The 27,676-nt window shown below is 43.9% G+C and overlaps 1 protein-coding gene, 1 long non-coding RNA gene and 1 other non-coding gene across 3 annotated transcripts; 1 reads left to right on the top strand and 2 right to left on the bottom strand.

The window, feature by feature from the left end:
- Nucleotides 1-4,753: 4,753 nt before the first annotated feature.
- LOC120867863 lies at nt 4,754-14,838 on the bottom strand. Its single transcript, XR_005722047.1, has 2 exons — nt 14,620-14,838; nt 4,754-4,921 (listed from the first exon to the last, which is right to left on the bottom strand). It is a non-coding gene; the product is annotated as an uncharacterized LOC120867863 (long non-coding RNA).
- Nucleotides 14,623-14,752, top strand: LOC120868516. Its single transcript, XR_005722257.1, has one exon. It is a non-coding gene; the product is annotated as a U11 spliceosomal RNA (small nuclear RNA).
- A 770-nt stretch (nt 14,839-15,608) lies between the features above and the next one.
- CCR4 (C-C motif chemokine receptor 4) lies at nt 15,609-20,656 on the bottom strand. The gene is made up of 2 exons (XM_040246313.1): nt 20,494-20,656; nt 15,609-18,089 (listed from the first exon to the last, which is right to left on the bottom strand). The coding sequence occupies exon 2, from the start codon at nt 18,037-18,039 to the stop codon at nt 16,960-16,962; it is 1,080 nt and encodes a 359-aa protein (XP_040102247.1). The 5' UTR covers nt 18,040-18,089; nt 20,494-20,656; the 3' UTR covers nt 15,609-16,959.
- Between the last annotated feature and the right edge of the window lie 7,020 nt (nt 20,657-27,676).

The raw sequence follows: 27,676 nt of genomic DNA on the forward strand, positions 1-27,676 counted from the left end.
CTTGATAAATAACTCCTGAAACTCACTGTAACCCCGTGGGTTTTGCCTTTATCAGCCTCTCTCATTTTGTAGTCCAGCAGAACAAACTCTGGTGCTTCTCGAGTCTGTGTCTCCCAGGCTACAGCCTTAACAAACCCCAAATAAACACCTTTTTATTTCAATCAGGCATTGGTTTCTAAAATTTTAGTTAACATGCTTCTATCAGGGTCCCATGAATCCCTCTGTTGCAGAGTCTGAAATACAAGAACTTAGTTTCCTCCTCAACTGTTGACACTTAGAAAATTTATTTTCTTTCTTTCTTTCTTTTTTTGATTGCTGTTGTTATTATTGAAAATGGGAGGGGAGAATTCTTCTTTGCCATTCCTACTTAAAGAAAGTATGTCCCACACAATGCCTCCATCTCTAGCATGTCTCATAAAATCTCTCCATCTTCAAGCTAAATGTGCTAAGAATCTCATCAGTCTCTTTGGGACAAATGCCCACCCCCCTCCATGCTAACTATGGACATCAAGGCAATTATCTCACCCAAAGGTTTTTGAGATGATGGGCAATTTCCTGTTTTGGTGACACTTGTTTTCCCATCAGCTTAACTATAACATGGGCTCACCATGGAGCTTCTGCAGAGTTGTCCTATGCTCATGAACCAGCAGGCAGTGATAATAACAACCAAAAAGGAAGAGAAACTTCCATCGTTTCATTAGGCAAAGGACACATAAGTAAATATCCAGGGCACTGTGTCAGAAATTCAGACATGTGAATTAGGGCCAGGTTGGCAAAACATTCTGTGAGCCTCAGGAGCAGATGAGGAAATGAAAGAGCCAGGGTCCCTGATGTTAGTTAGTGGAGGGACTGTTAACCCTTTCTCTGGTGACAGCCCCCTCTATGGCACTTAGCTCATAAAACTGTAGTTATTTCTTTACCACTGACCAGAGAACCTTCATGACAACTACCATGTGACTTTCATTCCTGTATCCTTGGTACCCAGTTCAGCACATCTAGCCCATAGCAAGTCGTCCATCAATACTTCCTGAATGCAAAAAAAAAACACTTCTATATACTCACAGATTGGGAGTGGGCCCATGTTTTTTTAACACTCCTTTAGCCATGTCTACCAGATGTCAGCTGAGGTTTCCTTCTCTTTGAAAATCTAGAAAAGACTTGTTTTTAAAACCTTCCCAAGATTTCTGTGAACCCCTGGAGGGCTTCCTTCTCATCATTTCCTCTGGCTAGACACTCTGCCTCCACTGAATGAGTTCAAGGCATGAACGAGCTCACCGTCCCACATATTTTCTTGCAGTATCTTGACTCAAATGTGGAACTGAGTCCCTTGAGTTTCACAAAAACCTCACCCACACTGGCCCTTTCATCTTTCGAACTTTACAGAAGCTTAAAGAGACAGGGGTGGGGGCGGTCTACAGAGTAATAGCATAAGCTTAATTGTACTGAATATCAGATACTCCAGTTTTTACAAGACATTCTACCATGGTCCATATTGCTTGGCCGGCTTTTCTTAATCTTCACTGCTCTTTGTCCACTCCCATCTCTGAATTTCTAATGATTTTAAAATTAAGCATGTCCCAATCTGTATTTCTGAAATGACACATGCTTGCCTTTCTCCTTCAGATCTAACTTCTTAGGAAGGGGCCCTGAGAGGGAAGAGGCTTCCATGGGCTGAGAGAGAGGAGTCAGAAGGAAAGCAAAAGTCAGATGCTAGGAAGTACACCTGGGAAGGGTCCTTGTATGGCCACCGCCCACGGCCAGGCTCTTAGAGTTAGAGAACACAATGGAATCCCTACCAAGGTCTTGAAATTTGAGCAAAAAGGGAGGACGCAAGATCCCTGCATTTTCCATTGTAGCTCAAGTCTGGAGGAAGCCTAGCATAGGTGTCTGCACAAGGACCAAGGTCCCTTCAAGGTTTCCTATGATCCAGAGATGGAGTGGGGAGGACAAGGGTGATCTCTCACGCCAGCCAGAGCAGCAGGAAGTAGCAACGGCTCCAGAAAGCCCTGCTATGTCTGCTGAGGCCACAGAGGAACACAGGAGAAAACGGAGGGTTTCCAGTGTTGCCACAGGGTCAGTGGATAAACTCAGCAGGTCAGTCCATGGGTTGATGGTTGAGGCCTGGGCGAGATTAGGCAAGTCTCAGCAGTTGCTGACAACTGATGACGAAGACCATTTTTTTCCAAAATTGTAATACCAAAATGCCACTGACGGAAGGCGGAGTGGGTGAAATGCTGAATTGACTGAGATTAAGTCTCTGACTTCTGGGAGAGAAGTCAGACCTCGGATCTTGAAATAGAAGTTCAGTTCAGTTGTAGAAGGAAGTTTACTGTTAACACTCGCATACATCTCTCCTAACACCTTTGGGTAGGATCAGTTCTATCACGTGTCAGTAAAAATGTTTGTTCTTTGTTAGTGGGTGTTATTACTTCCTCCAAATGGATCAGCATGTTTATTTAGAAATATCTTCCCTGCTATTTTATTATATTGAGTTCATCTCAAGTGATCTCATTTTGATTGTTGATCTCGCTCATTGTACAATCATATTTCTTCCTTGGAGTAAGGAATGTTGGATTGCAGGCTCATTTTGAATGGAGATTTCATATTAGTTTGTTTATAAAGATTTATTTCTCTCTCCCTCTGCTCCTCCATCTCTGCATAGGAATTTTGAGGTTGCCTCTGTAGTGGATGTTGTTGGTACCCTACCCAGAAGCCTTTGCCTACTGCTGCACCCTTCCTTTAGCTGCTGTGAGTGTTAGTTGCTTTTCCCCCCAGAAAACTACTCTCTTAATTAATTAATTTATTTATTGGCCGCATGGCATGTGGGATCTAACTCCCTGACCAGAGGTCGAACCCAGGCCCTGCACTTATCCAGTGGACCAGCCACCGAGGAAGTCCTACCACAGATCTACTCTTGGCTTAAGTAGGAAGATGCCTCACTGACATGTGGATACAAAAGGCCAGACTCTGCCTCAGAATGGAACTAATTCTGTGGAGCAATTCATGCTCCAGCACCCCTGTGAAATCAAGCCAGTGCAGGAAACTTGTAACGGTTAATTTTATGTGTCAACTTGACTGAGCCACAGACATTTGGTTAAACAGTATTCTGGGTATGTCTGTGAGGATTTCTGGATGAGATTAATATTTGAATAGAAATATTATTGATTTATGTTGATCTTGTATCCTGTAATCTGCTGAACTCACTTAATAGCCCTAAGAGTTTTCCTTTTTTATGGATTGCTTACAATTTTCTACATAAAAGCTCATGTCCTCTGCAGAAAGACATAGTTTTACTTCTTCCTTTCCAATCTGGATGCATTTTATTCAGTCTTTCTTTTTCTTGCCTTATTTTCCTAACCAGGACCTCCAATATACAGTGATAGAAGCGGCAAGAGCAGACATCCTTGTCTTGTTCCTGATTTTAAGGCAAAGGCAACTACAATAAGGTATCAGCTCACACTGGTCAGAATGGCCATCATCAAAAAACAAACAATAAATGCTGGGAAGGATGTAAAAATAAAGGGAACCCTCTTTCACCTTTGGTGGGAATGTAAACGGATACAGTCACTATGGAGAACAGTACGGGGATTTCTTTAAAAACTAGGAATAAAACTACCAAATGACCCAGCAACCCCACCACTGGGCATATACCCTAAGAAAACCACAACTGAAAAAGACACATGTACCCAAATGTTCATTTTCAGCACTATTTACAATAGCCAGGACAGGGAAGCAGCCTAGATGTCTGTCAACATATGAATGGATAAAGAAGTTGTGGTATATATATATATACAATGGAATATTGCTCAGTCAGAAAAAGGAACACATTTGAGTCAGTTCTAGAGACGTGAATACACCTAGGGCCCATTATACAGAGTGAAGTAAGTCAGAAAGAAAAAAACAAGTATTGCATATTAATGTGTACATATGGACCCTAGAAAACTGGTACTGATGAGCCTATTTGCAGGGCAGGAATAGAGACTCAGACAGAGAACAGACTTGCGGACACAGCAGGGGCAGGAGAAGGTGGGACAAATTGAGAGGGCAGCATGGAGATATCTACATTACCATGTGTAAAATAGAGAGCCAGCGGGAAGTTGCTGTATGGCACGGGGGGTTCAGTCTAGTGCTCCATGACAGCCTAGGGGGGGGGGGGGGGGGGGGGGGGGGGGGGGGCCTCAAGAGGAAGGGGACACATGTGTATACCCATGGCTGATTCATGTTGATATATGGCAGAAACCAACACAATATTGTAAAGCAATTATCCTCCAATTAAAAATAAATAAAAATTTTTTAAAGGGGAAAGCATTCAGTCTTTCACCATCAAGTATGATGTTGTGAACATTCTTATACAAGCCTTTTTAAGAACTAAGATCTTGCACAAATGCCTAGATATAGAATTCCTGGATCATAGGGTACATATACGTTCAACTTTACAATTGTCAAGGTATTTTCTAAAGTGGCTTTTGTATCCAACCATCTTTTAAATTTCTCTTGTTACACCCCAGTGAGTTTTGGAAAACAGAAAGGCCGCCAAACTGTAGACTTCTGTTGCACCTTAATTGGAAGTCTTCTCTGTGATAGACTCAATATGTCTGTAACCTTCAAGAAGCTTTCAAAAGATGATTTTTTATTTTCAGCTTAAATCCATTCCCTCATAAGCTCACTATTTGTCGACTGTGCAAACCGTCTCAAACTCCTCCTCAGTCCTTCCCCCAAGAGAAGCCCAGCGAGACCACAAAACGCACCACTTGAACCACCATTCACTTTATTTGCATGTGATGTTTTTGTAGCGATGTCATTACAAATAGGAGGAATCCCTCAAACCAAGGCAACCATGGAGAGGTGGCTGTACAGTCCAGCATTGGTGCAGAGCTTTTTCCTGCCTGGCGGGGCTCCCGGCAGAGCCTTGGCTTATCTCCTGTGAGATCAAAAGAATGCAGACATTCGGCAGGTTCCCACAAGTTATCTTGTAACCATCTCATATGCAAACTCTGCTTCCCATCCCACGACTGACATCAGCATCTTCTTCAAAGTACCTATCTCTGTAGGCAGGTATCATACCAGGATGAGCAACCACCTGCTCACCTCACCTGGGAGCCCTACTTTTTAGATTCTCTCTGCGGTTCATTAGTCAACTTTCCCCAATCGCAAGGCCTCCCTCTTTTTATTTTTCTAAAATGGGGAGATCCTGATTGTTTTGGCAGGCTGTGAAAATAAGGCGTGTTTGTTTAAAGAAATAAAGAAGCCTAGAAATTGTAAAGTAGTATAATTGTTCCCTCTATAAAAATGGATAAAAGACATCCTGGTGGTTCAGTGGTTGAGAATCGCCTGCCAAAGCCAATTCAGGGGACACAGGTTTGATCCCTGGTCCAGGAAGGTTTCGCAGGTCACGGAGCAACTGAGCCAGCATGCCACAGCTGGAGAAAGCCCATGCACAGCAGTGAAGACCCAGCGTAGCCAAAAACAAGTAAATACATATTTTCAAATTGTATAAACTTTTTTAATTAAAAATAATTTTAAGAAATGGCTAACATCAATAATATCTCAACAAATCTAGAAAAATTTTAAATGAATAAGAGTTTGGGATTTAAGTTTTAGGTTTGTCATTCCAGGTTTTTATAATGCAGTTACAGGAATTCCTTGGTAGTCCAGTGGTTAAGACCAGACACTTTCAGTGCTTGTGTTCACAAAAAGCCACATGGCCAAACAAATGAAAAAAAAATAACAATATATATCATGAACTTTTGTGAGTAGTAGTAAGTTTATAGCTGGAAGCCATTCTTTTTTTAAATGGCATATTCCATAATATACATTAATTAATTTTTTATTAAATGATTTAACCTATAGAAAAGTATTGAGAATAATGTAGCAAACATTCTTTTGCCATTTAGCAGTTAGAAAAATAGTTCAATTGCATATACATATTTACTCCAGTTTGTCACTTGTCTTCTGAGTTTTATTTGGTGATGTTTCATCATGCCTATTTTTGTTTTCACATGGTTGAATTTATGGCTTCTGAATTTTGAGAATGTTCTTGCCTGTGCCATAATTATGAAGAAATTCTTCCATGTTTCCATTTAGAACTTATATTGTTCCAATTTTTACAGTTAATTTTTATCTATTTGCCACTCAACCATGCACGTATGACGAATGAATCAAGCTTAATTTTTTTTCCCAGATAACAGTCCAACTTGACCTACTCCTTAAGTAAATCTGTTGTGTCCCTCCTTTGATTTATGATCCCATCTTTATTTTTTTATTGAAGTATAGTTTATTTACAATTTTGTGTTAGTTTCAGGTATATAGCAAAGTGATTCAGGTATATATGTATAAATATTCTTTTTTAGAAGATTTAGATATAGATACAGGTAGATGGGCTTCCCTGGTGATTTAGATGGTAAAGAATCTACCTGCAGTACAGGAGATCCGGGTTCAATCCTTGGGTCAGAAGATCCCCTGGAGAAGGGAATGGCTACTCACTCCAGCGTTCTTGCATGGAGAATTCCATGGACAAACAGTCCATGGGGTCACAAAGGGTTAAACATGACTGAGTAACTAACACTTTCACTTTCACTTGTTCACAGGTTAAGATATGCAAATAATATAATATTACTCAACCGTAATAAAGAATGAAATCTTGCCATTTGTGCAACATGGGTGGACAGAAATGGTATAGACTTAATAGAAGCAGAAGATATTAAGAAGAGGTGGCAAGAATACACAGAAGAACTATACAAAAAAGATCTTCACAACCCAGATAATCATGATGGTGTAATCACTCACCGAGAGCCAGACATCCTAGAATGGAAAGTCAAGTGGGCCTTAGAAAGCATCACTATGAACAAAGCTAGTGGAGGTGATGGAATTCCAGTGGAGCTATTTCAAATCCTGAAAGATGATGCTGTGAAAGTGCTGCACTCAATATGCCAGCAAATTTGGAAAACTCAGCAGGGGCCACAGGACTGGAAAAGGTCAGTTTTCATTCCAATTCCAAAGAAAGGCAATGCCAAAGAATGCTCAAACTACCACACAATTGCACTCATCTCACATGCTAGCAAAATAATGCTCAAAATTCTCCAAGCCAGGCTTCAACAGTACATAAACCATGAACTTCCAGATGTTCAAGCTGGATTTAGAAAAGGCAGAAGAACCAGAGATCAAATTGCCAACAGCTACTGGATCATGAAAAAAGCAAGAGAGTTGCAGAAAAGCATCTACTTGTTTATTGACTATGCCAAAGCCTTTGACTGTGTGGATCACAACAAACTGTGGAAAACTCTTAGAGATGGGAATACCAGACCACCTGACCTGTGTCCTGAGAAATCTGTATGCAGGTCAGGAAGCAACATTTAGAACTGGACATGGAACAATAGACTTGTTCTAAATCGGGAAAGGAGTACTCCAAGGCTGTATATTGTCACTCTGCTTATTTAACTTATATGCAGAGTACATCATGAGAAACGCTGGGCTGGAGGAAGCACAAGCTGGAATCAAGATTGCCAGGAGAAATATCAGTAACCTCAGATATGCAGATGACACCACCCTGGCAGAAAATGAAGAGGAACTAAAGAGCCTCTTGATGAAAGTGAAAGAGGAAAGTGAAAGTGTTGGCTTAAAACTCAACATTCAAAAAACTAAGATCATGGCATTTGGTCCCATCACTTCATGGCAAATAGATGGGGAAGCAATGGAAAAAGTGTCAGACTTTATATTTTTGGGCTCCAAAATCACTGCAGATGGTGACTGCAGACGTGAAATTAAAAGACGCTAACTCCTTGGAAGAAAAGTTATGACCAACCTAGACAGCATATTAAAAAGCAGGGACATTACTTTGCCAACAAAGGTCTGTCGAATCAAAGCTGTGGTTTTTCCAGTGGTCACGTATGGATGTGAGAATAAGTAAGTAATAAAATCACCCAGTCATGTCCGACTCTTTGTGACCCCATGGACTGCAGCCCACCAGGCTCACCAGTCCATGGGATTCTCCAGGCAAGAATACTGGAGTGGGTTGCCATTTCCTTCTCCAGGGGATCTTCCCAGCCCAGGGATCGAACCTGGGTCTCCTGCATTGGAGGCAAACGCTTCAACCTCTGAGCCACCAGGGAAACCCTGAGAATAAATGAACAAAAACAAAAGAAATGAACAAACATTAAAAAAAAATAGAAACAGAAGCGAGGGTGTAGGGGATGAATAAACCAGGTGAAGAAATTTAAGGGGTACAGGTTTCCAGTTACAAAATATATGAGTAGCAAGTATAAAATGGACAGTGTGGGGGAATATATCCAATTATGTAATATCTTTGGTATCCTTTTTTTAATTTCATATCTCTATAAGCAGATGGATATTCCCTAAACTTACATGCTAATCATTTCATGATTTATGTAAGTCAAATCATTATGCTGGGGACTTCCCTAGTGGTCCAGTGGCTAATATTCCATGCTCGCAATGTAGGGGCCCAGGTTTGATCCCTGGTCAAGAAACTAGATCCTACATGCAGCAACTAAGATCTGGGACAGCCAAATAAATAAATATTTTTAAAACCATCATGCTGTACACCTTAAACTTACACAGTATCCATCTCACTCAGTCGTGTCCGACTCTTTGAGACCCCATGAACTGTAGCCCACCAGGCTCCTCTGTCCATGGGATTCTCCAGGCAAGAATACTGGAGTCAGTTGCCATGCCCTCTTCCAGGGGATCTTCCCGACCCGGGGATCGAACCCAGGTCTCCCACATTGCAAGTGGATTCTTTACCTTCTGAGCCACCAGGGAAGCCCAGGAATACTGAAGTGGATAGTCTATCCCTTCTCCAGGGGAACTTCTTGACCAAGGAATCAAACCAGGGTCTCCTGCATTGCAGGCAGATTCTTTACCAGCTGAGATGCCTGGGAAGCCCAAATGTATATGCTGCTGTATGCCAATTATATCTCACTGAAACTGGAAGAATAAAAGAAAATTATGAAGAAAGTAGAGTGTTCCCATACACCCCATGCCCCATTTTCCCTATTACTAATACCTTACATTAGCGTGATACATTTGTTATACTGAATGAACCAATATTGAGGCATTATTATCAGCTAATGTCCATACTTTATTGAAATGACCTTAGTTTTTAGCTGATGTTCTTTTCTGTTCCACAACTACATTTTATCATCACGTCTCTTCAGGCTCCTCTAGTCTGGGACAATTTCTCAGACTTTCTTTGTTTTTACTGATGTTAACAGTTTTGAAGGATCTTGGTCAGATATTTTGTAGAATATCCCTCTTTCCAAATTTTTAAACCTCTAATTTATCACTAAATAGGAAGGAGCTGGTATCTCAAAGCCTGGTAGCGTGTAGCAGCAGTGATAGCAGGCGTTCTTGTCTTCTGTTTTGAGCTAAAATATCTCAGGAGTACCCTGTTAAGCATTTTAAGAAAGTGAAAGTGAAAGTCTCTCAGTCGTGTCCAACTCTTTGTGACCCCATGGAGTTCTCTGGGCCAGAATACTGGAGTGGGTAGCCTTTCCCTTCTCCAGGGAATCTTCCCAACCCAGGGATCAAACCCAGTTTTCCCTCATTGCAGGCATTCTTTACCAGCTGAGCCACAAGGGAAGCTGGGGATAAATATATTTGATGATAGTAATAAAACATTATATTCCTATACTTCTATAGTACTCCTATCCTGATTATAGTCAGTATGATTTTTCTGAGTGTCGCTCTTTGAATTGTTAAGTATGAGTATGCGTGTGTTTGAGGCAGGGTGTCCGTTCTTTTCCAGGAGGCAAGCTGTTTGCACAATCCAGTGACTCTCTTCTATAGCCACAGAGATAGATTGCATTCTGCCTGCAGATCTGAAACTGAGCAAATCTGCCTCCTCTGAACCAAACTGGGCCTCGGAGGGCTTCTGATTCAAGCTCTGCTCCTGCCAGCTCCTGCTCCTGGCAGTAAACCTCTCCCTATGGGAAATGGGTTCCTGCAGAGACTGTGAGCTCTGTCACTGCCGTACGCTTTCTCCACATCTGTGCCTGGCATCAGGTGCTTTTAGTAGGCCTTTCATATATATTTTAGGCTCTGAAAAGTATTTCTCTCTCCAAGTTTGATTGAAATTGGAGTTTGTGGGGGGTTTTTCATTCTTCTTGCTGATATTTTATAATTTCCCAGAGAAGATGAAAATGCAGATTTCTGCAACTCTGTTCATACCAAAAGTCATAATGAAGTCATTTTTGACCCAAAGACCACCCACTAATTTCTGGAACTAGGAGGCAAGTCAATCAATCTTTGAACTCTGTCACACAAAGTTTTATTAGAAACATATTGGGGATTTTGGAGAGAGGACTGGTGAACTTTGTGTAGTGAAATAGAAACTTGAGTTGCCAGCATAGAGTACTTAATTAAGAGATAAGGAAATTCACTCATTCACTAAAAAATAATTGAACAACTGCTCTGTGCTAGGCATTTTACTAAGCAGTTAGGTGATGGTTATTGTTGCTGGAGCTGGTTTACTTCATTATTAAAATGTTGTTTCCCCTGAACTCAATTGCTTGGGGATAATAAAACCAACCTTATCTACATAAAGAGAAGGCTGAAATGAGTTTCAAAAATAGTTAGTAGAGTTCTGATATTCTGAAAGGGGAATTTGAAGCCATTAGAAGCTTTTAAGGAGTAAAGTATTTTTTAAAAAATTTTATTGAAATATAGTTGATTTGAAATGTTGTCTTAGTTTCAGGTGTACAGCAAAGTGATTCAGTTATACATATATATCTATTCTTTTTCTGATTCTTTTCCATTACAGGTTATTACAAGATATTGAAGATTGTTGCCTATGCTATAGACTAGGTCCTTGTTGGTTATCTATTTTATGTGTAGTAGTGTGTGTATTTTGATCCCAAACTCTTAATTTATCCCTCCCCCTTCCCTTCCCCCTTTGTTAACCATAAGTTTGTTTTTCACATCTGTGAGTCTATTCCTGTTTTGTAAATACATTCATTTGTATCATTTTTTTAGATTCCACATGTAACATCGTATGATATTTGTCTTTCTCTGTCTGACCTACTTAGTAAAATAATCTCTAGTTCCGTCCATGTTGCTGCCAATGGCATTAGTTGATTCTTTTTACAGCTAATATTCTATTGTGTATGTATATATATACGACATCACCATCCATCCATCTGTGGCACTTAAGTTGCTTCCATGTCTTAGCTATTGCGAATAGTGCTGCTATGAACACTGGGCTGCATGTGTCTTTTCGAGTGGGAGTTTTCTCCGGATATATGCCCAGGATTGGGATTGCTAGATTATGGCAGCTCCATTATTCATTTTTTAAGGAACCTCCATACAGGTTTTCATAGTGGCTGCACCAATTTAGATTACCACCGACAGTGTAGGACGGTTCCCTTTTCTCCACACTCTCTCTAGCGTTATTTTTTCCCCATTTTTGTTGTTGTGGTTGTTGGTCATACCACTTGGCTTGTGGGATCTTAGTTCCCCGACCAGGGATGGAACCCAGACCTTGGCATTGAAAGCAGTGAAAGTGAAAGTCCTAACCACTGGACCATAAGGGAACTCCCTCCAGCATTTACTATTTACAGACTTTTTGATAATGGCCATTCAGGAGTGAAGTTATCATGACCCCAGAAATGAATGGAACTTGGGTCTGGTTCATCTGAATCCAGGAAGCCACAGACCAGTGCAGATACAGGACCTCATGGCCAAGGGTAGAGTTGAGCTGTTACCATAACAGAATAGGGATGATGGCTCCGGGTTTGAGGCAGGTGACTTATGACAGAAAAGGCGAGGTTGACTAAAGGAAGCATATGAACCAAGAGTCGAGTGGGGTTGCTAGCCAGAGGGTGATGAATGGACAGCCTGATGCAAACTCTGTGCCTCCTCATTTTCCCACATCTGGGGTCAATCCCAGTTATATTAGGTGATGCTCCAGAATTCCCATTTTAGACCTGAGTCCCTGGGAGCAGACCCTGAGACTCTGAGATGAGCATACAGGAGACTTAATGGGGAGTCCTCTCGGGAACAACCTCTGTAAGGGCATGAAGGAAGCAGGACTGGGCATACCACAATGCAGCAGCAACAGAGGCTCAGCTACTCTTATGGGCAGCTCTGCGGTTGGAATGGCTTGTCAGCATGGCCCAGATTAAAGCAAGGGAGCAAGTGTTTCTTTCCCCTCAAGACTCAGGCACTGGAAGTGAGCTGCCCCCCTGGGAGGACAGTCCTGAAGAGACCAGCCGAGAGCCCCAAGTGTCAGCGCTCCTGGGGCGGACGGGGTGAGTACTCCTCATTCTGCACAGGGTGTGTGGACAGCACCCCACAACCCCAACAGTCTCCTCCAGCCTGATGTAGGAGGGCTGCTGTCCCAGGAGCTCAAAACCACCGCCAAAAATGAGGTCCCTAAGTTTTCTTTTGTCTCAGCTCTTCCTCTTTGGCTCCTCTCCCCACCCAACCCCGCTTCACTTTAACTACAAAAACCCACTCACCCCTCCCTGACCACAAGGGGCAGTCTTGACACAGCGTCTGCCTTTTCATGTGCAATTTCACCAGCTTAGAATGTCCTTCCTCCCTTCCATTCACCAAAATCAGGCTCCTCTTACAAGGCCAACTTCAAAAGCTAGTTGAAGTTTGACATTTGACATTGATTCCTTCTTCGTCTGGGGTCCTGAAGCATTTTGTTTGTGACTGTTATTGTATTTGTCCTGCTTGCTTCTTAGTTGATCTTGTACTTGTGTATTCCCTTCTCAGGTTACAATCTATACATGCAGAGCTCACTCCTTTATCCTGTCCTCCTCTCCATTACCTACCATTCCGCGTGGTACAAGACAGACTCCCAGCAAGTCAGAAATCATTGCATAAAATGTCCCAGAGTGTCATTAGAGTTTCTTGTGAAAAATCTCCATAAAGGTCTATACATCAAGCAGCATTCTTCCTTCTCCTGGGAAGCAGGTGACAGGTTTTTATTTAATCGAGTTTGAGTAGAACTGTACAAAAAAAGATCTTCATGACCCGGATAATCACGATGGTGTGATCACTCATCTAGAGCCAGACATCTTGGAATGTGAAGTCAAGTGGGCCTTAGAAAGCATCACTACAAACAAAGCTAGTGGAGGTGATGGCATTCCAGTTGAGCTGTTTCAAATCCTGAAAGATGATGCTATGAAAGTGCTGCACTCAATATGCCAGCAAATTTGGAAAACTCAGCAGAGGCCACAGGACTGGAAAAGGTCAGTTTTCATTCCAATTCCAAAGAAAGGCAATGCCAAAGAATGCTCAAACTACCACACAATTGCACTCATCTCACATGCTAGTAAAGTAATGCTCAAAATTCTCCAAGCCAGGCTTCAGCAATACGTGAACCGTGAACTCCCTGGTGTTCAAGCTGGTTTTAGAAAAGGCAGAGGAACCAGAGATCAAATTGCCAACATCCGCTGGATCATGGAAAAAGCAAGAGAGTTCCAGAAAAACATCTATTTCTGCTTTATTGACTATGCCAAAGCCTTTGACTATGTGGATCACAATTAACTGTGGAAAATTCTGAAAGAGATGGGAATACCAGACCACCTGACCTGTGTCCTGAGAAATCTGTATGCAGGTCAGGAAGCAACAGTTAGAACTGGACATGGAACAACAGACTGGTTCCAAATAGGGAAAAGAGTCCGTCAAGGCTGTATATTGTCACCCTGCTTATTTAACTTCTATGCAGAGTACATCATGAGAAACGCTGGACTGGAAGAAACACAAGCTGGAATCAAGATTGCCAGGAGAAATATCAATAACCTCAGATATGCAGATGACACCACCCTTATGGCAGAAAGTGAAGAGGAGCTAAAAAGCCTCTTGGTGAAAGTGAAAGAGGAGAGTGAAAAAGTTGGCTTAAAGCTCAACATTCAGAAAATGAAGATCATGGCATCTGGTCCCATCACTTCATGGGAAATAGATGGGGAAACAGTAGAGACAGTCTCAGACTTTATTTTTTGGGCTTCAAAATCACTGCAGATGGTGACTGCAGCCATGAAATTAAAATATGCTTACTCCTAGGAAGGAAAGTTATGACCAACCTAGATAGCATATTCAAAAGCAGAGACATTACTTTGCTGACTAAGGTCTATCTAGTCAAGGCTATGGTTTTTCCAGTGGTCATGTATGGATGTGAGAGTTGGACTGTGAAGAAGGCTGAGTGCCGAAGAATTGATGCGTTTGAACTGTGGTGTTGGAGAAGACTCTTGAGAGTCCCTTGGACTGCAAGGAGACCCAACCAGTCCATTCTGAAGGAGATCAACCCTGGGATTTCTTTGGAAGGAATGATGCTAAAGCTGAAGCTCCAGTACTTTGGCCACCTCATGTGAAGAGTTGACTCACTGGAAAAGACTCTGATGCTGGGAGGGATTGGGGGCAGGAGGAGAAGGGGATGACAGAGGATGAGATGGCTGGATGGCATCACTGACTCGATGGACATGAGTTTGGGTAAACTCCGGGAGTTGGTGATAGACAGGGAGGCCTGGCGTGCTGTGGTCCATGGGGTCGCAAAGAGTTGGACACTGAACTGAGCTGAACTGAACTTTGTTCCCCAGAAGCTAGACATGGTGCAGCAAGAGAAGAATGGTCCTAATGAAAACATACAGTTACACCCACCTTAAAAAGAGTTTCTGTCACAAGAGGCACATGTAGGACAGCTCTTGTTCTTTGCAGAATCAACATCAAGAGATTTTGGAAGTATAATTTTTTGGTTCTTGGGTAGCTGGTGATTGTTGTTGCTGGCACCCTTTAAAAAAAAGAAGCAAAACCAAACTTTGTGTAGAAATCAAGCTAGGGTTTCTATGTTTGTTACTGAAGGGGAAGGAACTTTCTTTCCAGTGAACTGACAGGGTTATGTTTAGGTATCACCAGAGGTTCTAAATTCCCGTCCTGAAGGGACAGCTCCCAACTGTGGAGCAAGGGAGGCCCTGAGGTCCTGGAGGTGATAGGTGAGCCCATCCTCAGATGGGGCGCAGGAGCTGTGTGGTCTGCAGCCTCGTGAGCATTAGATGTGATGTTTTACACTAAGTAACACCCTGTTGGTTAGTCTTTGTCTTTTGGTGTCCTTACATTTCTGTCTCCTACTGATTAACTGAATGAAACTGCAAGCTCTAAGAGGAAAGGGGAGGCAGCCACTGGCTGGGAAGTTCAAAACCACACTTTATGACCAAGGAACATAGATACTTTGAGTACTCATCCTTTTTTGCAATCACTCTGAACTCTATTCTGCTTTACAGATAAGAGGAAACCAAGGCTAAGAGAGGAAAATAATGGCTCAGACGCACAAGGAAACACAGAAGTATAATTTGCAGACCCTGCCACGTCACGTGGGGTTCTCTAAGGACTGCCCAGGAACCCCTCCTGTCCCCACTCCTCATCTACTCTCATCCCCAAGCACTTTTGTGATGATGAGTAGTGACTCCTTTCTCCATCCCAAGTGGTTATTTTAACACTGAAGCCTTTAATTCTTCCTCTCAGAAACGTGGATCTCTTCTATAACATGTAGCACGGATGATCCAGCCAGACAGCAGGAACATTAGCAGCTCAGATACTCATCCCCAGTGGGAGACCAAACATACACATAACCAGGAAAAACTATACACAGGCTTATTTATTGTCTTTTATTGTATTTCTAGAAAGGCAATGTCAACTTACCCTGTTAAAAATCACCTTCTGAAAATAAATTTTCTCGAAATGCATTCTTTATAAATGGAAAGCATGCAATAATGTGTAAATTTACAGAAGCATTTTAAACTGGTTAGCTCAGGTAATAGTTTGCAAAATAGGTTTTGTTTTGGAGCAATTACAGATATCCTTAGACTTTGTAAATCTTAATTCTGATTAAGGCTGTAAGAACAGAGAGTTCTCTTAATGATTAATTGCATAAATTAAATGACTTGTAAGAAGTGACTGATTGAAATTTTGAATCATCCAAAAGTTAAGAAGCAGGGCCAATATTTTAAAAGATGACCCTTTTCACAATTCCAAATTTTTTGGAAGTCATTTTTATGCCATATCAGCATTAACTTTTAGTGGATTATTTTTGCCTTACTTTATGCAGGCACTTTGAAATGATTAAGGAAGCATTGTCTTCTTACTTGATTAGTCCTTGTTATTTTTTGGTTTTGAAGGAAATGTTTGTAAATGAGTAAAAGACCCCAGATAAATGTATCTGGGCCTATGTATTATTTCTTAAATTTGAATACTCATGTATTAATGAAAATAAAACACACCACAAGCATATGAAACTGTGTTTGAATTTCCACAAGTTACATTCAGATTTGTTAATGCCTTGCATTTCATGTTTAGAAATCAGACCATTCTAATGCTTTCTTAAGCTTATACTTGTTATCAGCACTGGAAATTTGGCTTTCATTAACAAATAATCCTTCACAATAAAAGAATCCAGATCTAATTTCATTCCTTTACTATTTGTTTCTGCAGACACCTGGCTTCATGGAGTACACTGTGCTTCAGAAATATGATTAGGAAAACACTGGGACAGTATGCCAAAGTATTTCTATATTGTTTCACAGAAGCTAGTAGAAGTTTAAAGGCCTCATTTTCACAGCAAGAATTAGCGCTTTACTTCCCCAGTCAATTCTCTACAAACCCCTCTAAAGAATCCCATGAGTTCAGGTTGGAAGGGAATGGTCTTCCCGTCCCCAAATCATCTCTCTCCTCACTGAAGCATGCTCAGAAGCCTCCTCAGGTTTACCCATCCCTGCAGGAAAGCCTGGCGCAGCAAGGAAGGATGCCTCGGTCCAGGTGAGCTCCGGTCACGCTGAACTTGTACCTGGCAGGAAGAAAACGTGACTGCCGGGTGAGAAGCCCTACTTTTTGCAGTGGATGTAATTCTTCTCCCCTGTACTTGTTCAGGAAACTGTTACTTTGATACAATTTTAAATAAGCTCTCAACTTGGAAAGCTTATTAACTGTTTCTTGAGTTTCCAGTTTTTACAGAGCATCGCGGAGATCATGGTCCACCGTGGACTGCGTGTAAGATGAGCTGGGAGTGTCGGTGTACATTGGGAGCAGTCGACAGTACTGGCAGAGCACCAGAGTGCCCCGGCAGGTTTTGAAGAGCTGTACGATGTACTTGCGAAATTTCTCCCCCAGGAAGAAGTAGATGACAGGATTGAGGCAGCAGTGAACAAAAGCCAGGGTCTCTGTGGTCTGAATGGCATAGTCCAGGTGTCGCTCAAATGTGCAGTCCTGCAGGACCTCCAGCTCCACCAGAGTCTCCAGGAAGAGCACCACATTGTAAGGGGTCCAGAACCCCAGGAAGAGGACCACCACAGCAAAGATCATCTTCACGGCCTTGTTCTTCTTCTCGTTTTTACAGTGCTGCAAGGTCCTAATGATCATGGAGTAGCAGAACAGCATGATTCCCAAGGGGATCACCAGCCCCAGAATGTTGATCTCCAGGGAGCTCAGGACCTTCCACCTCGTGGAGTTGAAAGAGTACTTGGTTTTGCAGTAGGTGTGGTTGCGCTCAGTGTAGCACGTGCTGAACAGGAGGCCTGGGAGGGAGGCGAGCACAGCCACTGACCACGTGGCCACGCTGGTGATGACCCCATAAGTCAAGGTCCTGGCTCTCAGGGAGAAGACGGCGTGCACGATGGCCAGGTACCTGTCGATGCTCATGAGTGTGATGAAGAAGATGCCGCTGTAGAAGCCCACCAGGTATATCCAAGAAATTAGCTTGCAGAGGCCAAGGCCAAACACCCACTGGTCTGCAGCATAGTAGCCCCAGAAAGGGAGTGAGAGCACGAAGAGCAGGTCTGAGATAGCGAGGTTGAGCAGGTACACGTCAGTCATGGACTTGAGCCGCTTGTACTTGAACAGGACCAAGACCACCACAGAATTTCCAAGCAGACCAAAGAGAAAGACCAGGGAGTAAAGTGGGGGCAGGAAGAGCTCCCCAAATGCCCTGATGCCGTCCTTGTTGCAAGGCTTGGGGATGTTTTCATAGAGATAATAACTGTTATAGATGCTTTCATCCACGGTGGTGTCTGCTATATCCGTGGGGTTCATTTTCAGATTTACAGGCTCCTCAAGGCAAGTCTGAGCCCAATCAGAAGACCCTAATGAGGGGAAGAGCCAACAGATTTCTATAAGAACAGAAACAAATCAGAACGGTGCTGTGTGCAGAGCACAGCTGCTTTGCCCAGATCATCAGACACTCTTCCCAAGCTTCTGGCATTGAGGGGCTCAGGTCCTTGAACTGAAGAGCAGTCGGCCACAGTGCAGGAATCCTGCCCTTTGGCGGCAGACAGACACCAAACTCCAGCTCTGCCATTTTTCCTGCCCCTCTGCTGGGAGCTCTGGTTCTCCCATTTGTAAGTGGGAGAAGTAAAACCTTCTTTCAATGAGCTGTTTTTCAAGGATGTATTTCTGAAAGCTAGTCTGGCATTTACTGAAATCACTCACAGGAATTACAAGACCAGATGACCTGCCCAACAGTACTGCACCTTTCTGACATGAAAGCAACAACAACAAAAAAATCTATGCATGTTTCCCCTTCAGATTGTAATGCCCCAAATTCAGAGATGACATAGGTAAATCATCAGGCTAAAAAGGAACCAGATTGACCTCTTGCTTTTGTATAAAAATTCTTATTCCTTCTGTGTGCTTTGCACTCGACAGATTTCAGAACATGTTCACTGGTATTGTGCATTCAATCCCAGTCGTGTGTTCCTGTGCTCACACCCCTCCCAATAAAAACCTGGTATTCTGGTAACCATACTGAGCTGTGCTGTAGATGACTCACGAAAGCCTCAGAGAAGTTAAGTGTCTTCCGAAGACCACACAGCCACACAGAGAATGTATTCTTTGGGCCCCGAGTCCCAGTGACGTGCGGCAGGTGAACCAGGTCTGGGAGGGTGAGGAGGTGGGGCCGGGGGGCTCCGCTGTGTGGCCCCTGCTGGCTTCCACGGTGTAAACACCCGCACCAGGTGTGTTTGCTAAGTCACTTCAGTCATGCCCTACTCTTTTGCAACCCCCTGGACTGTAGCCCACCAGGCTCCTCTGTCCATGGGATTCTCCAGGCAAGAATACTGGAGTGGGTTGCCATGCCCTCCTCCAGGGGATCTTCCCCCACCCAGGGATCGAACCTACATCTCCTGCATCGAAGGCAGATTCTTTACCATCGAGCCACTGGGGAAGCCCAAACACCCCCACCAGGGCAAAGGTCAAATCACCAGCTGCCCCACAAAACTTCTGAAGAATAACAATCAGCTCCTGAGCGCTGGTACAGGCGGGCCCCAGCACATCACACCCAAGTCCTATGTTTGCTCTGGAGCGCTGTCTTACCTGGGATGCACCTGGACTCCCCGGCTGGGTGACTGGCCACGCCTGGGCCAACCTGCCACTAAAGCAGCAACTGTGTTTTCCCAGGCCCTATGGAAAGTGGCCGTATTCAGTTGGGTAAGTTGAGGGAAATTTTTGGTCTTTTCATCAGAACTGCCTATAAAGATCAGTTTTATGCACGAACCCTATCAGAGTGGCAATTAGCAGGATAGATCTAGAAAAAGCACATCATAGCCAGAAATAAAATCTCTACCTTCCCAACCACCCTTATTTCTTATCAAAATTGGCAGATGAGGTTATAATCTTAACCTTACACACCTGTTCACAACCACCCTCATTTCCTATCTAAATTGGCAGATGAAGAGGTTAAAATCTTCTGAAAGTTACACACATGTCCACATGTGAATCAGAGCAAAGCAGGAGGCTTTCTGCCTCAAGGCCTCCTCTCCTTGCATCCTTGTTAGTGGCACCCTGATATTCGTGATCAAAACCCTGTCACATTGTTCAATAATTCCACATACTTTCACCATCTCCCACTCTGACCACCACACACCCAAACACTCAAAGTATGTGTTTCTCAGAGAGGTTTTGGTTTATTCCTCCAAAGAGATGCTGAAGACCTGGGGCATCGCAGTCTCTCAAAAAAAAAAAAATTGTGTTAAATGATTATCAATTCCAATCAAACAAATAACAATTCTGGTCTATCGCCATCATTTTACCAGTGAAAATGAAAGGAATAAGAGAGGCTGAGGAGGTGTTAGGAAATTCTCAGGAGAAGAAACAAGTCAACACAGCTGGTAAATGTCTGGAATTATTCTGCAGCCCCTATTTGGCTGGTGCTTCTTGAGCCGGGAGTCTTGATAGAAGCCAGAAGGGGAAAAGTATATATGGTGAATGAAAATTAACTGTGTGTTCTGAGCACATAGTTTCAGCCAGATGTGTGCGGGAGGAAAGCGCTGTTAAGTATGTGAGAGCCAGTCAGATGAGGGCTGGGAGGGCTGGGTGTGAGCAATAAGGACAGGTGCCAACTGGGATGAACCAGCAGAATGACCGGGCTGCCCAAGTGATCGGCTAGCTGCCTAGTCGGGCAGCTTTCAGTGCTTCCAAAACCCACACGGCTGTGGGCCAAGCAGCATAAGGTCCGAGGACCTAAGCACCCCGCACTGTCTGCCCCCTTACCTTGCTTTTCTGAAAGTGGCTCCAAGGCAGGTCTGCGAGGCAGTGCCCGACTTGCTCAAGAAGCAGTACACTAAGAAAGACAGGTGCCTCTGAAGGGCGCGTGGCTTCCTGTGAACACCAGCTCTCTTCCTCACCCATCTATGCACGCTGAGTTCAAGTGGGGTTTTTTGATAAAGTAAGAAGTAGAAAATGAGTGACTCTCCGCTTGGGTTCAGGTTACTCACTCATTTCCCCAAACTGAAAGCTGGGAAGCTTTGTGCTCTGCTAGATGAGGGAAGTCAGTTTTTCAAGAGAGAAACTTTTTGATGTTTTAAAATTTGTTGGATTTTTAATTTACCTTTTTTTCCAGTTTAGCTGGCTATGGGCAGTAGAGTTGACCTTTGTATTCTGGATCAACGAGCTGTTTGTTATTTCCCCATCCTGGATGTGCCATGACCAGCAATCAAGATATGCCACGATATGTTCTCTAAACAGTGGGATCTGAGGAGGTCAGAGTGAGAAGCCAGATTTATTTAAGAATAATGGTTAGGGGCAGGGAAGTGTATTCAGATGTGTGTGTCTGGCAGTGACACGGAGGCTCTGGGCAACCACAGTCAATAAATGTCCTCAGTCTGGTGTAAGTGACATGGCAACACAGCTCCAAGCCCCCCGCGCCACAGGAAGACCCTTCCCCAAGCCTCTTCTACTTGAAATGGCAGCGCTTCCCCTGGACAGTGATCCCGGCTGAGAATTTCTTTGGGTTCACCTACCAGTCATAGCCAAGGGGCTGACATCGGTCCTAAGTTTTTTCTATATGGTATCCTTGGCCCCTGCCAGCTCTGTTATTTCCTTCTGTGTATCTGCTTGGCTCTTTGGTTCAGCTTTTTTTTAAAGAGCCACAAATGTCATTTTTCCTGAGGAAGTTGCATGAATAAGAACCGAAAAATTGAACTAGAGTGGTTTTTATCAACCTTTTTTTAATCACTCCATCCCAAAGAGTCTTTTCAGACATTTTTTTCATCATCACCTCCCCATGATATATTTGTTTTTTTTTTTTTTTTTTTTTTGCCACATCATGTGGCATGGGGAATCTCAGTTCCCCAGTGCAGTCTTAACCACTGGACCACCACGGAAATCCTCCACAAAATATTTTAATACCACGTATAAATAGGGGAGTTCCCTGGTGGTCTAATGGTTAGTGCTTTCTATTGCTTTCACTGCTGTGGTCCAGGTTCAATCCTTGGTTGGGGAACTGATATCCACCAAGATGCACGGCATGGCCAAAATAAATAATAATACCACAAATAAATAGTAAATATGCTTGTTATATATATATGCTTTATGTATAAAAGAGGAAGATTTATTTAGGGTTGGGGGGTTGCTTCTGGCTTCTAATGGGAAGAGACTGGAAACGCTGCTTAAAATCCTACCACACACAGGGCAGCCTTCCACGATGAAGTCACCCAGCCAGGAAGACCGGCAGTACTGAGGTTGAGGACTCCTAAGCTAGAGCAATATTCCCACAGGTAAACTGCAGAACCAGATGCACAGAGATTCTGTAAAAGGAAATGGACAAAGAAGCTTGGGGGAATATTTGGCTTGGGCTCAGGTTAAATGCTGAGCATGGTACAGTTCCTTACTGTTGTGCTTTCCCAGTGCTAATATTACCAGGAACTCTGGTAGCAGATAGAGAGTAAAAATGTCTCAGGTATATGTTATTGCCAGAGCTGACACCAGACCCGTGGACAGGAGCTAATGCATATCTTTAAGTCACAGGGTCCAGAGACAAAGAAGAGAATCTATAGAAAAACAAAAACCCATATGGAATCAGTTAGAACCAAGACGAATCTGATCTCCAGCAGCCCTTGAGTCTCATTCTACACTGATTTTACTACATCAGCTACTAAATGACACCTTTGCCCCCAGCCATGGCCCAAAGTTGTGCCATGTTGGGAATAAGCTCCTCTAAAGCACAGCTCCCACTTCTCCATTCTCAGGCCATTGGGTAAACATCAGTCTCAGCTTTGGTTTAGTCTCTGGCTGCATGAACCCGAAAGGAGTGAGAACCTTCCCTGTTGAGGTGGGGCCTCAGCCGGGCCCAGGCCCCAGCAGGGGTCCATATGGGCTGACTGGGTAACAATTTGACAAATACGTCGACGTCCATCATACCGAGTAACCTATAAAATGGACATATTTTTAGAAATGCAGAGCCTGAGGAAGGTTCCACCATGGAATTAGAAGCCTTGAGAGACGAGTTGCCCTGGGCAAGGCCATCTGAGTGTGTTGTCTAAGCCTCTGTGGACCCCTCCATGGAGGGGGAGAAGTGATGAGTTCTAGAAGAGCCGGTGCTATCTGGATGTCCAAATCCTCATCAGCGGTGGTTGGTCATTATGGGTCTGGAGATGGTCCCTTAAACCAGTCGGTGCTCCCTTGACTGACTGGCCGTGTGACAGGCCCCTGGCCCCATGTGTGAGTAAGTCAGAGGTCTGAGTCTGTGCTGGCTAGGGCATATGTCTGCTCAGTCTGGGTTTGGATTTCAGGGCCACTGTGTATGCTATATGAACCTCAATTTTCTTATCTGTAAAAATGGGGGTGATGATGCATGGACATTGTGAGAGGATTAATGAGCTAAAGTTTGTAAAACACTTAGCATGGTGTCTGGTCCAGAAAGGTGTTCAAAACGGCACCAGCTGTGAAAATTAGTAGGTTGCATAAAACACACAGGAATATACTAGCTTCGTCTCTTGAAATGGCTGAGCCTGGCATGTTTCCCTTAGCCATCATTAGGAGTCCAGAAAATATTTTGATTCAGACTTAGAGGGCCACAGTCAATTTTCACAATCACAGTCAGTATTCAGGTTAAAAGCAGGTTTCAGGTTTCCAAGCTGCAAAAGTTACTGTTCTGGAGAAAGTCATTCTTAAGGTTTGCAAAATAATAATGATACTGTCCTGAAGAAACAAAAAATAGGTTTTCCCTCCAGTAAGGGTTTCAAAACTAAACAATATTCCCACCCCCACACATACACAAACAGAGGATCACATTTTAAGAACCCATAGAGGGGAGGTGGTGCATTCAAGGCAACACAGCCAGAGACACAATGCATTTCATGGACAAAATCTTTTTGATTTTGAGCCGAGTTTCTGAAACCTGACCAGAGAGAGGTGACCAACAAAAATACCAAGGGCAAACCCTTCTCCAAAGCAAGGTGACAAGCCTCATCACACAGACCTTCACTAGGACGCAAAGCAATAGCATGAGACTACTGCGCCCCCTGGTGAACCAAGCCTTACTTCAAGAACAAACACATGAAAGTACCATCCCCATAGCCACATACGGGCCCTGCAAGTCTGACACTGGAAGCTAAAAACTCCCAGGGCCTTCAGGAAGAGCTCCACGAAACTCTGCTGCAGAGTAGTGGTGATAAAACATCCAGGGTCTGATGTCAGACCTGTAACTCACAGCTGAAAATGAGAGCAGGCTGCCAGGCAGGGCCACATAGCCAGTGGACCCAAGGACAGAGTAACATCAAGTTAAGAGTTGTAGGGAGCAGGTTATATATGGCAAGCAGGTTGGGATTAGTTTTCAAGAGTTCTCTGTTGACCAAGCTGAAAAACTCTGTAGGCTTGAGACAGAAGGGTTGTCTCCAGTCATCTGGTTCCCAAGCCGCAGGACAATTAGGGCTGGTTCCTGATAATTCCAGAGTATCATACAAGAGGTTGATAGGGGAAGTGACTGCAGGATAGTATAAATGACATGATCATAAAATACCACTTAACCAAAATTGTGGTCAGAGGTTTCTTTGGCAGTCCAATGGTTAAGACTCCAAGCTTTCACTAGGAGTGCAGGTTCAATCCCTGCTGAAGAGACTAAAATTCCACATGGTGCAAAGCGCCACCAAAAAGCAAAAAACATGACTCCCCTGGTGGTACAGTGGATGAGGATCCACCTGCCAACGAAGGGAAAACAGGTTCAATCCCTGGTCTGTGACGATTCCACATGCCCCAGAGCAACTAAGCCCATGCACCACAACCACTGAGCCTCTGCGCTAGAGTCCTCAAGCCCAAGCTCCTGAAGCCTGCAGGCTCTAGGGCCCAGGAGCCACGCTACTAAACCCACTGCTGCAAGTACTGCAGCTTGTGCACCGCAACAAAGGCCCTGCACGCCGCAGCTGAGACCCAGAGTGGCCAAAGATTTTTTTAAATAAAGATTTTAAAAACCCTCAGGACAGATGGTTTGTAGAAAAATCCTACCCAACATGCAAGGATTTTTGTTTCGTTGTTAACTACACATCTCTAGCACCTAAAACAATGTCACACATGGGATTATGCTTAATATTATTTGCTGAATGAATATCTTACACAAATTATATTAAATAACAAAGAAATTTAAATCAAAATAGATGGGGAAACAGGGGAAACAGTGTCAGACTTTTTTTTTTTTTGGCTCTAAAATCACTGCAGATGGTGACTGCAGCCATGAAATTAAAAGACACTTACTCTTTGGAAGAAAAGTCATGACCAACCTAGACAGCATATTCAAAAGCAGAGACATTACTTTGCCAACAAAGGTCCGTCTAGTCAAGGCTGTGGTTTTTCCAGTGGTCATGTATGGATGTGAGAGTTGGACTGTGAAGAGGGCTGAGTGCTGAAGAATTGATGCTTTTGAACCGTGGTGTTGGAGAAGACTCTTGAGAGTCCCTTGGACTGCAAGGAGATCCAACCAGTCCATTCTGAAGGAGATCAACCCTGGGATTTCTTTGGAAGGAATGATGCTAAAGCTGAAACTCCAGTACTTTGGCCACCTCATGCGAAGAGTTGACTCATTGGAAAAGACTCTGATGCTGGGAGGGATTGAGGGCAGGAGGAGAAGGGGACGGCAGAGGATGAGCTGGCTGGATGGCATCACTGACTCGATGGACGTGAGTCTGAGTGAACTCCGGGAGTTGGTGATGGACAGGGAGGCCTGGCCTGCTGCGATTCATGGGGTCACAAAGAGTCGGACACGACTGAGCGACTGAACTGAACTGAACTGATACTTCAATAAAAATTCATTAGAAAAGAGAAAAGAAACTTAGGACTTCAGTAGTAGGCAAAAGATATAAAAGTTCAACAACTAGAAAATATAATTAGTAATAAATGATAACAGAATAATGTGCAATCTTCCTAGCAAAAAACAATAACAAAAAAAAAGCAAGGGATTTTTTTTCCCTAAGTATTTAAGCTATGACCAGTTCTCCTAGGTGAAAATTTATTCAATGATTACGATTTCCTGAACATCTCCTACATATTGAACAATGAGGATTTCAAGAGGAAATACCCATGTTTCAGGGCACCGGTTCACAGTCCCATGGAGAAGATGACAATGCGAGAAGATAATTATGACACATGCGTTATAGAAAATAAGATTTGAGGCCTTCTCTGGTGATACAGTGGATAAGAATCAGCCTGCCAATACAGGAAACATGAGTTCAATCCCTGGTTCGGGAAGATTCCACACGCCACAGAGCAACTAAGCCTGTGCACAACTACTGAGCCAATGATATAGAGCCCGCAAGCCGCAACTACTGAGCTGTTTGTCCTGCAACTACTGAAGCCCGCGGGCCTAGAGCCTGTGCCGCATAACTAGGGAGACCACTGCAGTGAGAAGCCCGCACACCGAAACTGGAGGTGGCCACTGCGCCCCGCAACTAAAGCAAGGCAGACCCAGCACAACCAAAGATAAAAGTAAATAACGAATAAAAAGATTTGAACAGCATTATGCAATGAGTATGCACCAGGTATGCAGTATAAGTAGAGAGATACTTCTATAAAGTGTAATACTGAGTAAGTGAGATTTGAGCACAATTCTGTAACAGAACAGAAATCATACCTGGCTCTGCTTGTTGGAATAAAGGAAGGCTCCTGAAAATAGCTGGTATTTGCCAAATGAAGGCACAAAATAAGGACTGACTGGTAAGGCTAAGGGAACAGTGGAGTCAAAGGCAAGGGACGGAGAAAGGGCACGAAATGTTTGGGACGGCGATTCTCAGGGTGGGAGGTGGGGATGGACATTGATCACAACTGAGATCCAACAAAGGCTGGAGTCATCACTGACATCGGCCTTCTTTGAAATAAGAGAAACCATAGCCTCATCAACGCTTTTCTTTCCAGCTGAATGTTGGCTCCACCTGTGAGCAGTGATGCGAATGTATGGAAGGCTCCATCTAGTGGAAGCTCTGGCGAACACCCCATGGGGTAGTCAGCTTCCACTTGTGTGTTTTCTTTTCAGCTCCTGATGGTTTTCTTCCGCCCCAGAGCAAACCAGGGCTGGCTTAGAGCCAGTGTGCAGCACGCCTCCTTTGCATTCAACCGTGACAGTTCTTCCTTCCCATCAGGCAACGACAGACAACAGCTAATTCCCTCTTGGGATTCAAGACCTATATGTAACATCCAAGTACTGTCAAGTTCTAAAAACAAAACCAGCATTATTCTATTATGAACAAACGTATCACTGAGAAGGCGGGAGGCCAGTGTTCATCAAGGAGCAAATCCTATCCTCTCAAAGAGATAGACAGAGCAGCCTTACTCCTCTCAGAAGCAACCGCTGACACCAGAAGGGACCTGGAGCCCGGAGCCCAACGACCTCATTCCCACACAAGCAGTCCCCACGGCAGAGACCCACTGAGGGGAAGACACCGGCCAGGATTGTCGGCCAGAGGCTATTTCTACTCTGAGGTGGAGTTGTTTCTGGGTGGGGCTCGGACACCCCACAGTCTGCCCCCCCCCGGGTACCCTCTGGTGCTCTGGGCAGAGTAGGACTCAGCCCTCCCACCAACCTGAGCTCCTGAGCCCTGACCTCTGACATCCCCACCCACCAGTGGCCTGGAGAGGAGAAAGAAAGGAAAAGCAAGGTGGGGAGCAGAGAGCAATGGAAAGGCTTTGATCCAGCCTGGCTCAGGTTCATGAAGGTCTTGTCTGAAGGACATGTGGCAGGGTGGTGGCTTGCAGCCCTCCAGTCAAAGGAATACCATGGGGCTTCCGGGGAGCTGCTCATGGCTAACTGCCCCCCTACTGCTCAACACTGACCAGCAAGAGGTGCCACACACCCACCCCCACTCCCGGCAGCCAGCTCAGCAGCACCGCTCCTCAGTCAGCTCCCTCTGCTTCTGCTTGGCAGTCTGGAAGAAGCTGTTGACCTCAGAACATTGCTCATCTCTTTCTTCAA

This window comes from Oryx dammah, unplaced genomic scaffold, assembly GCF_014754425.2.
Source record: "Oryx dammah isolate SB20612 unplaced genomic scaffold, SCBI_Odam_1.1 HiC_scaffold_9, whole genome shotgun sequence".
NCBI classification, from domain to species: Eukaryota; Metazoa; Chordata; class Mammalia; order Artiodactyla; family Bovidae; genus Oryx; species Oryx dammah.

What these genes read in the sequence shown, in the direction of transcription:
- CCR4 (XM_040246313.1), bottom strand. Translation starts at nt 18,039, where the DNA reads ATGAACCCCACGGATATAGCAGACACCACCGTGGATGAAAGCATCTAT.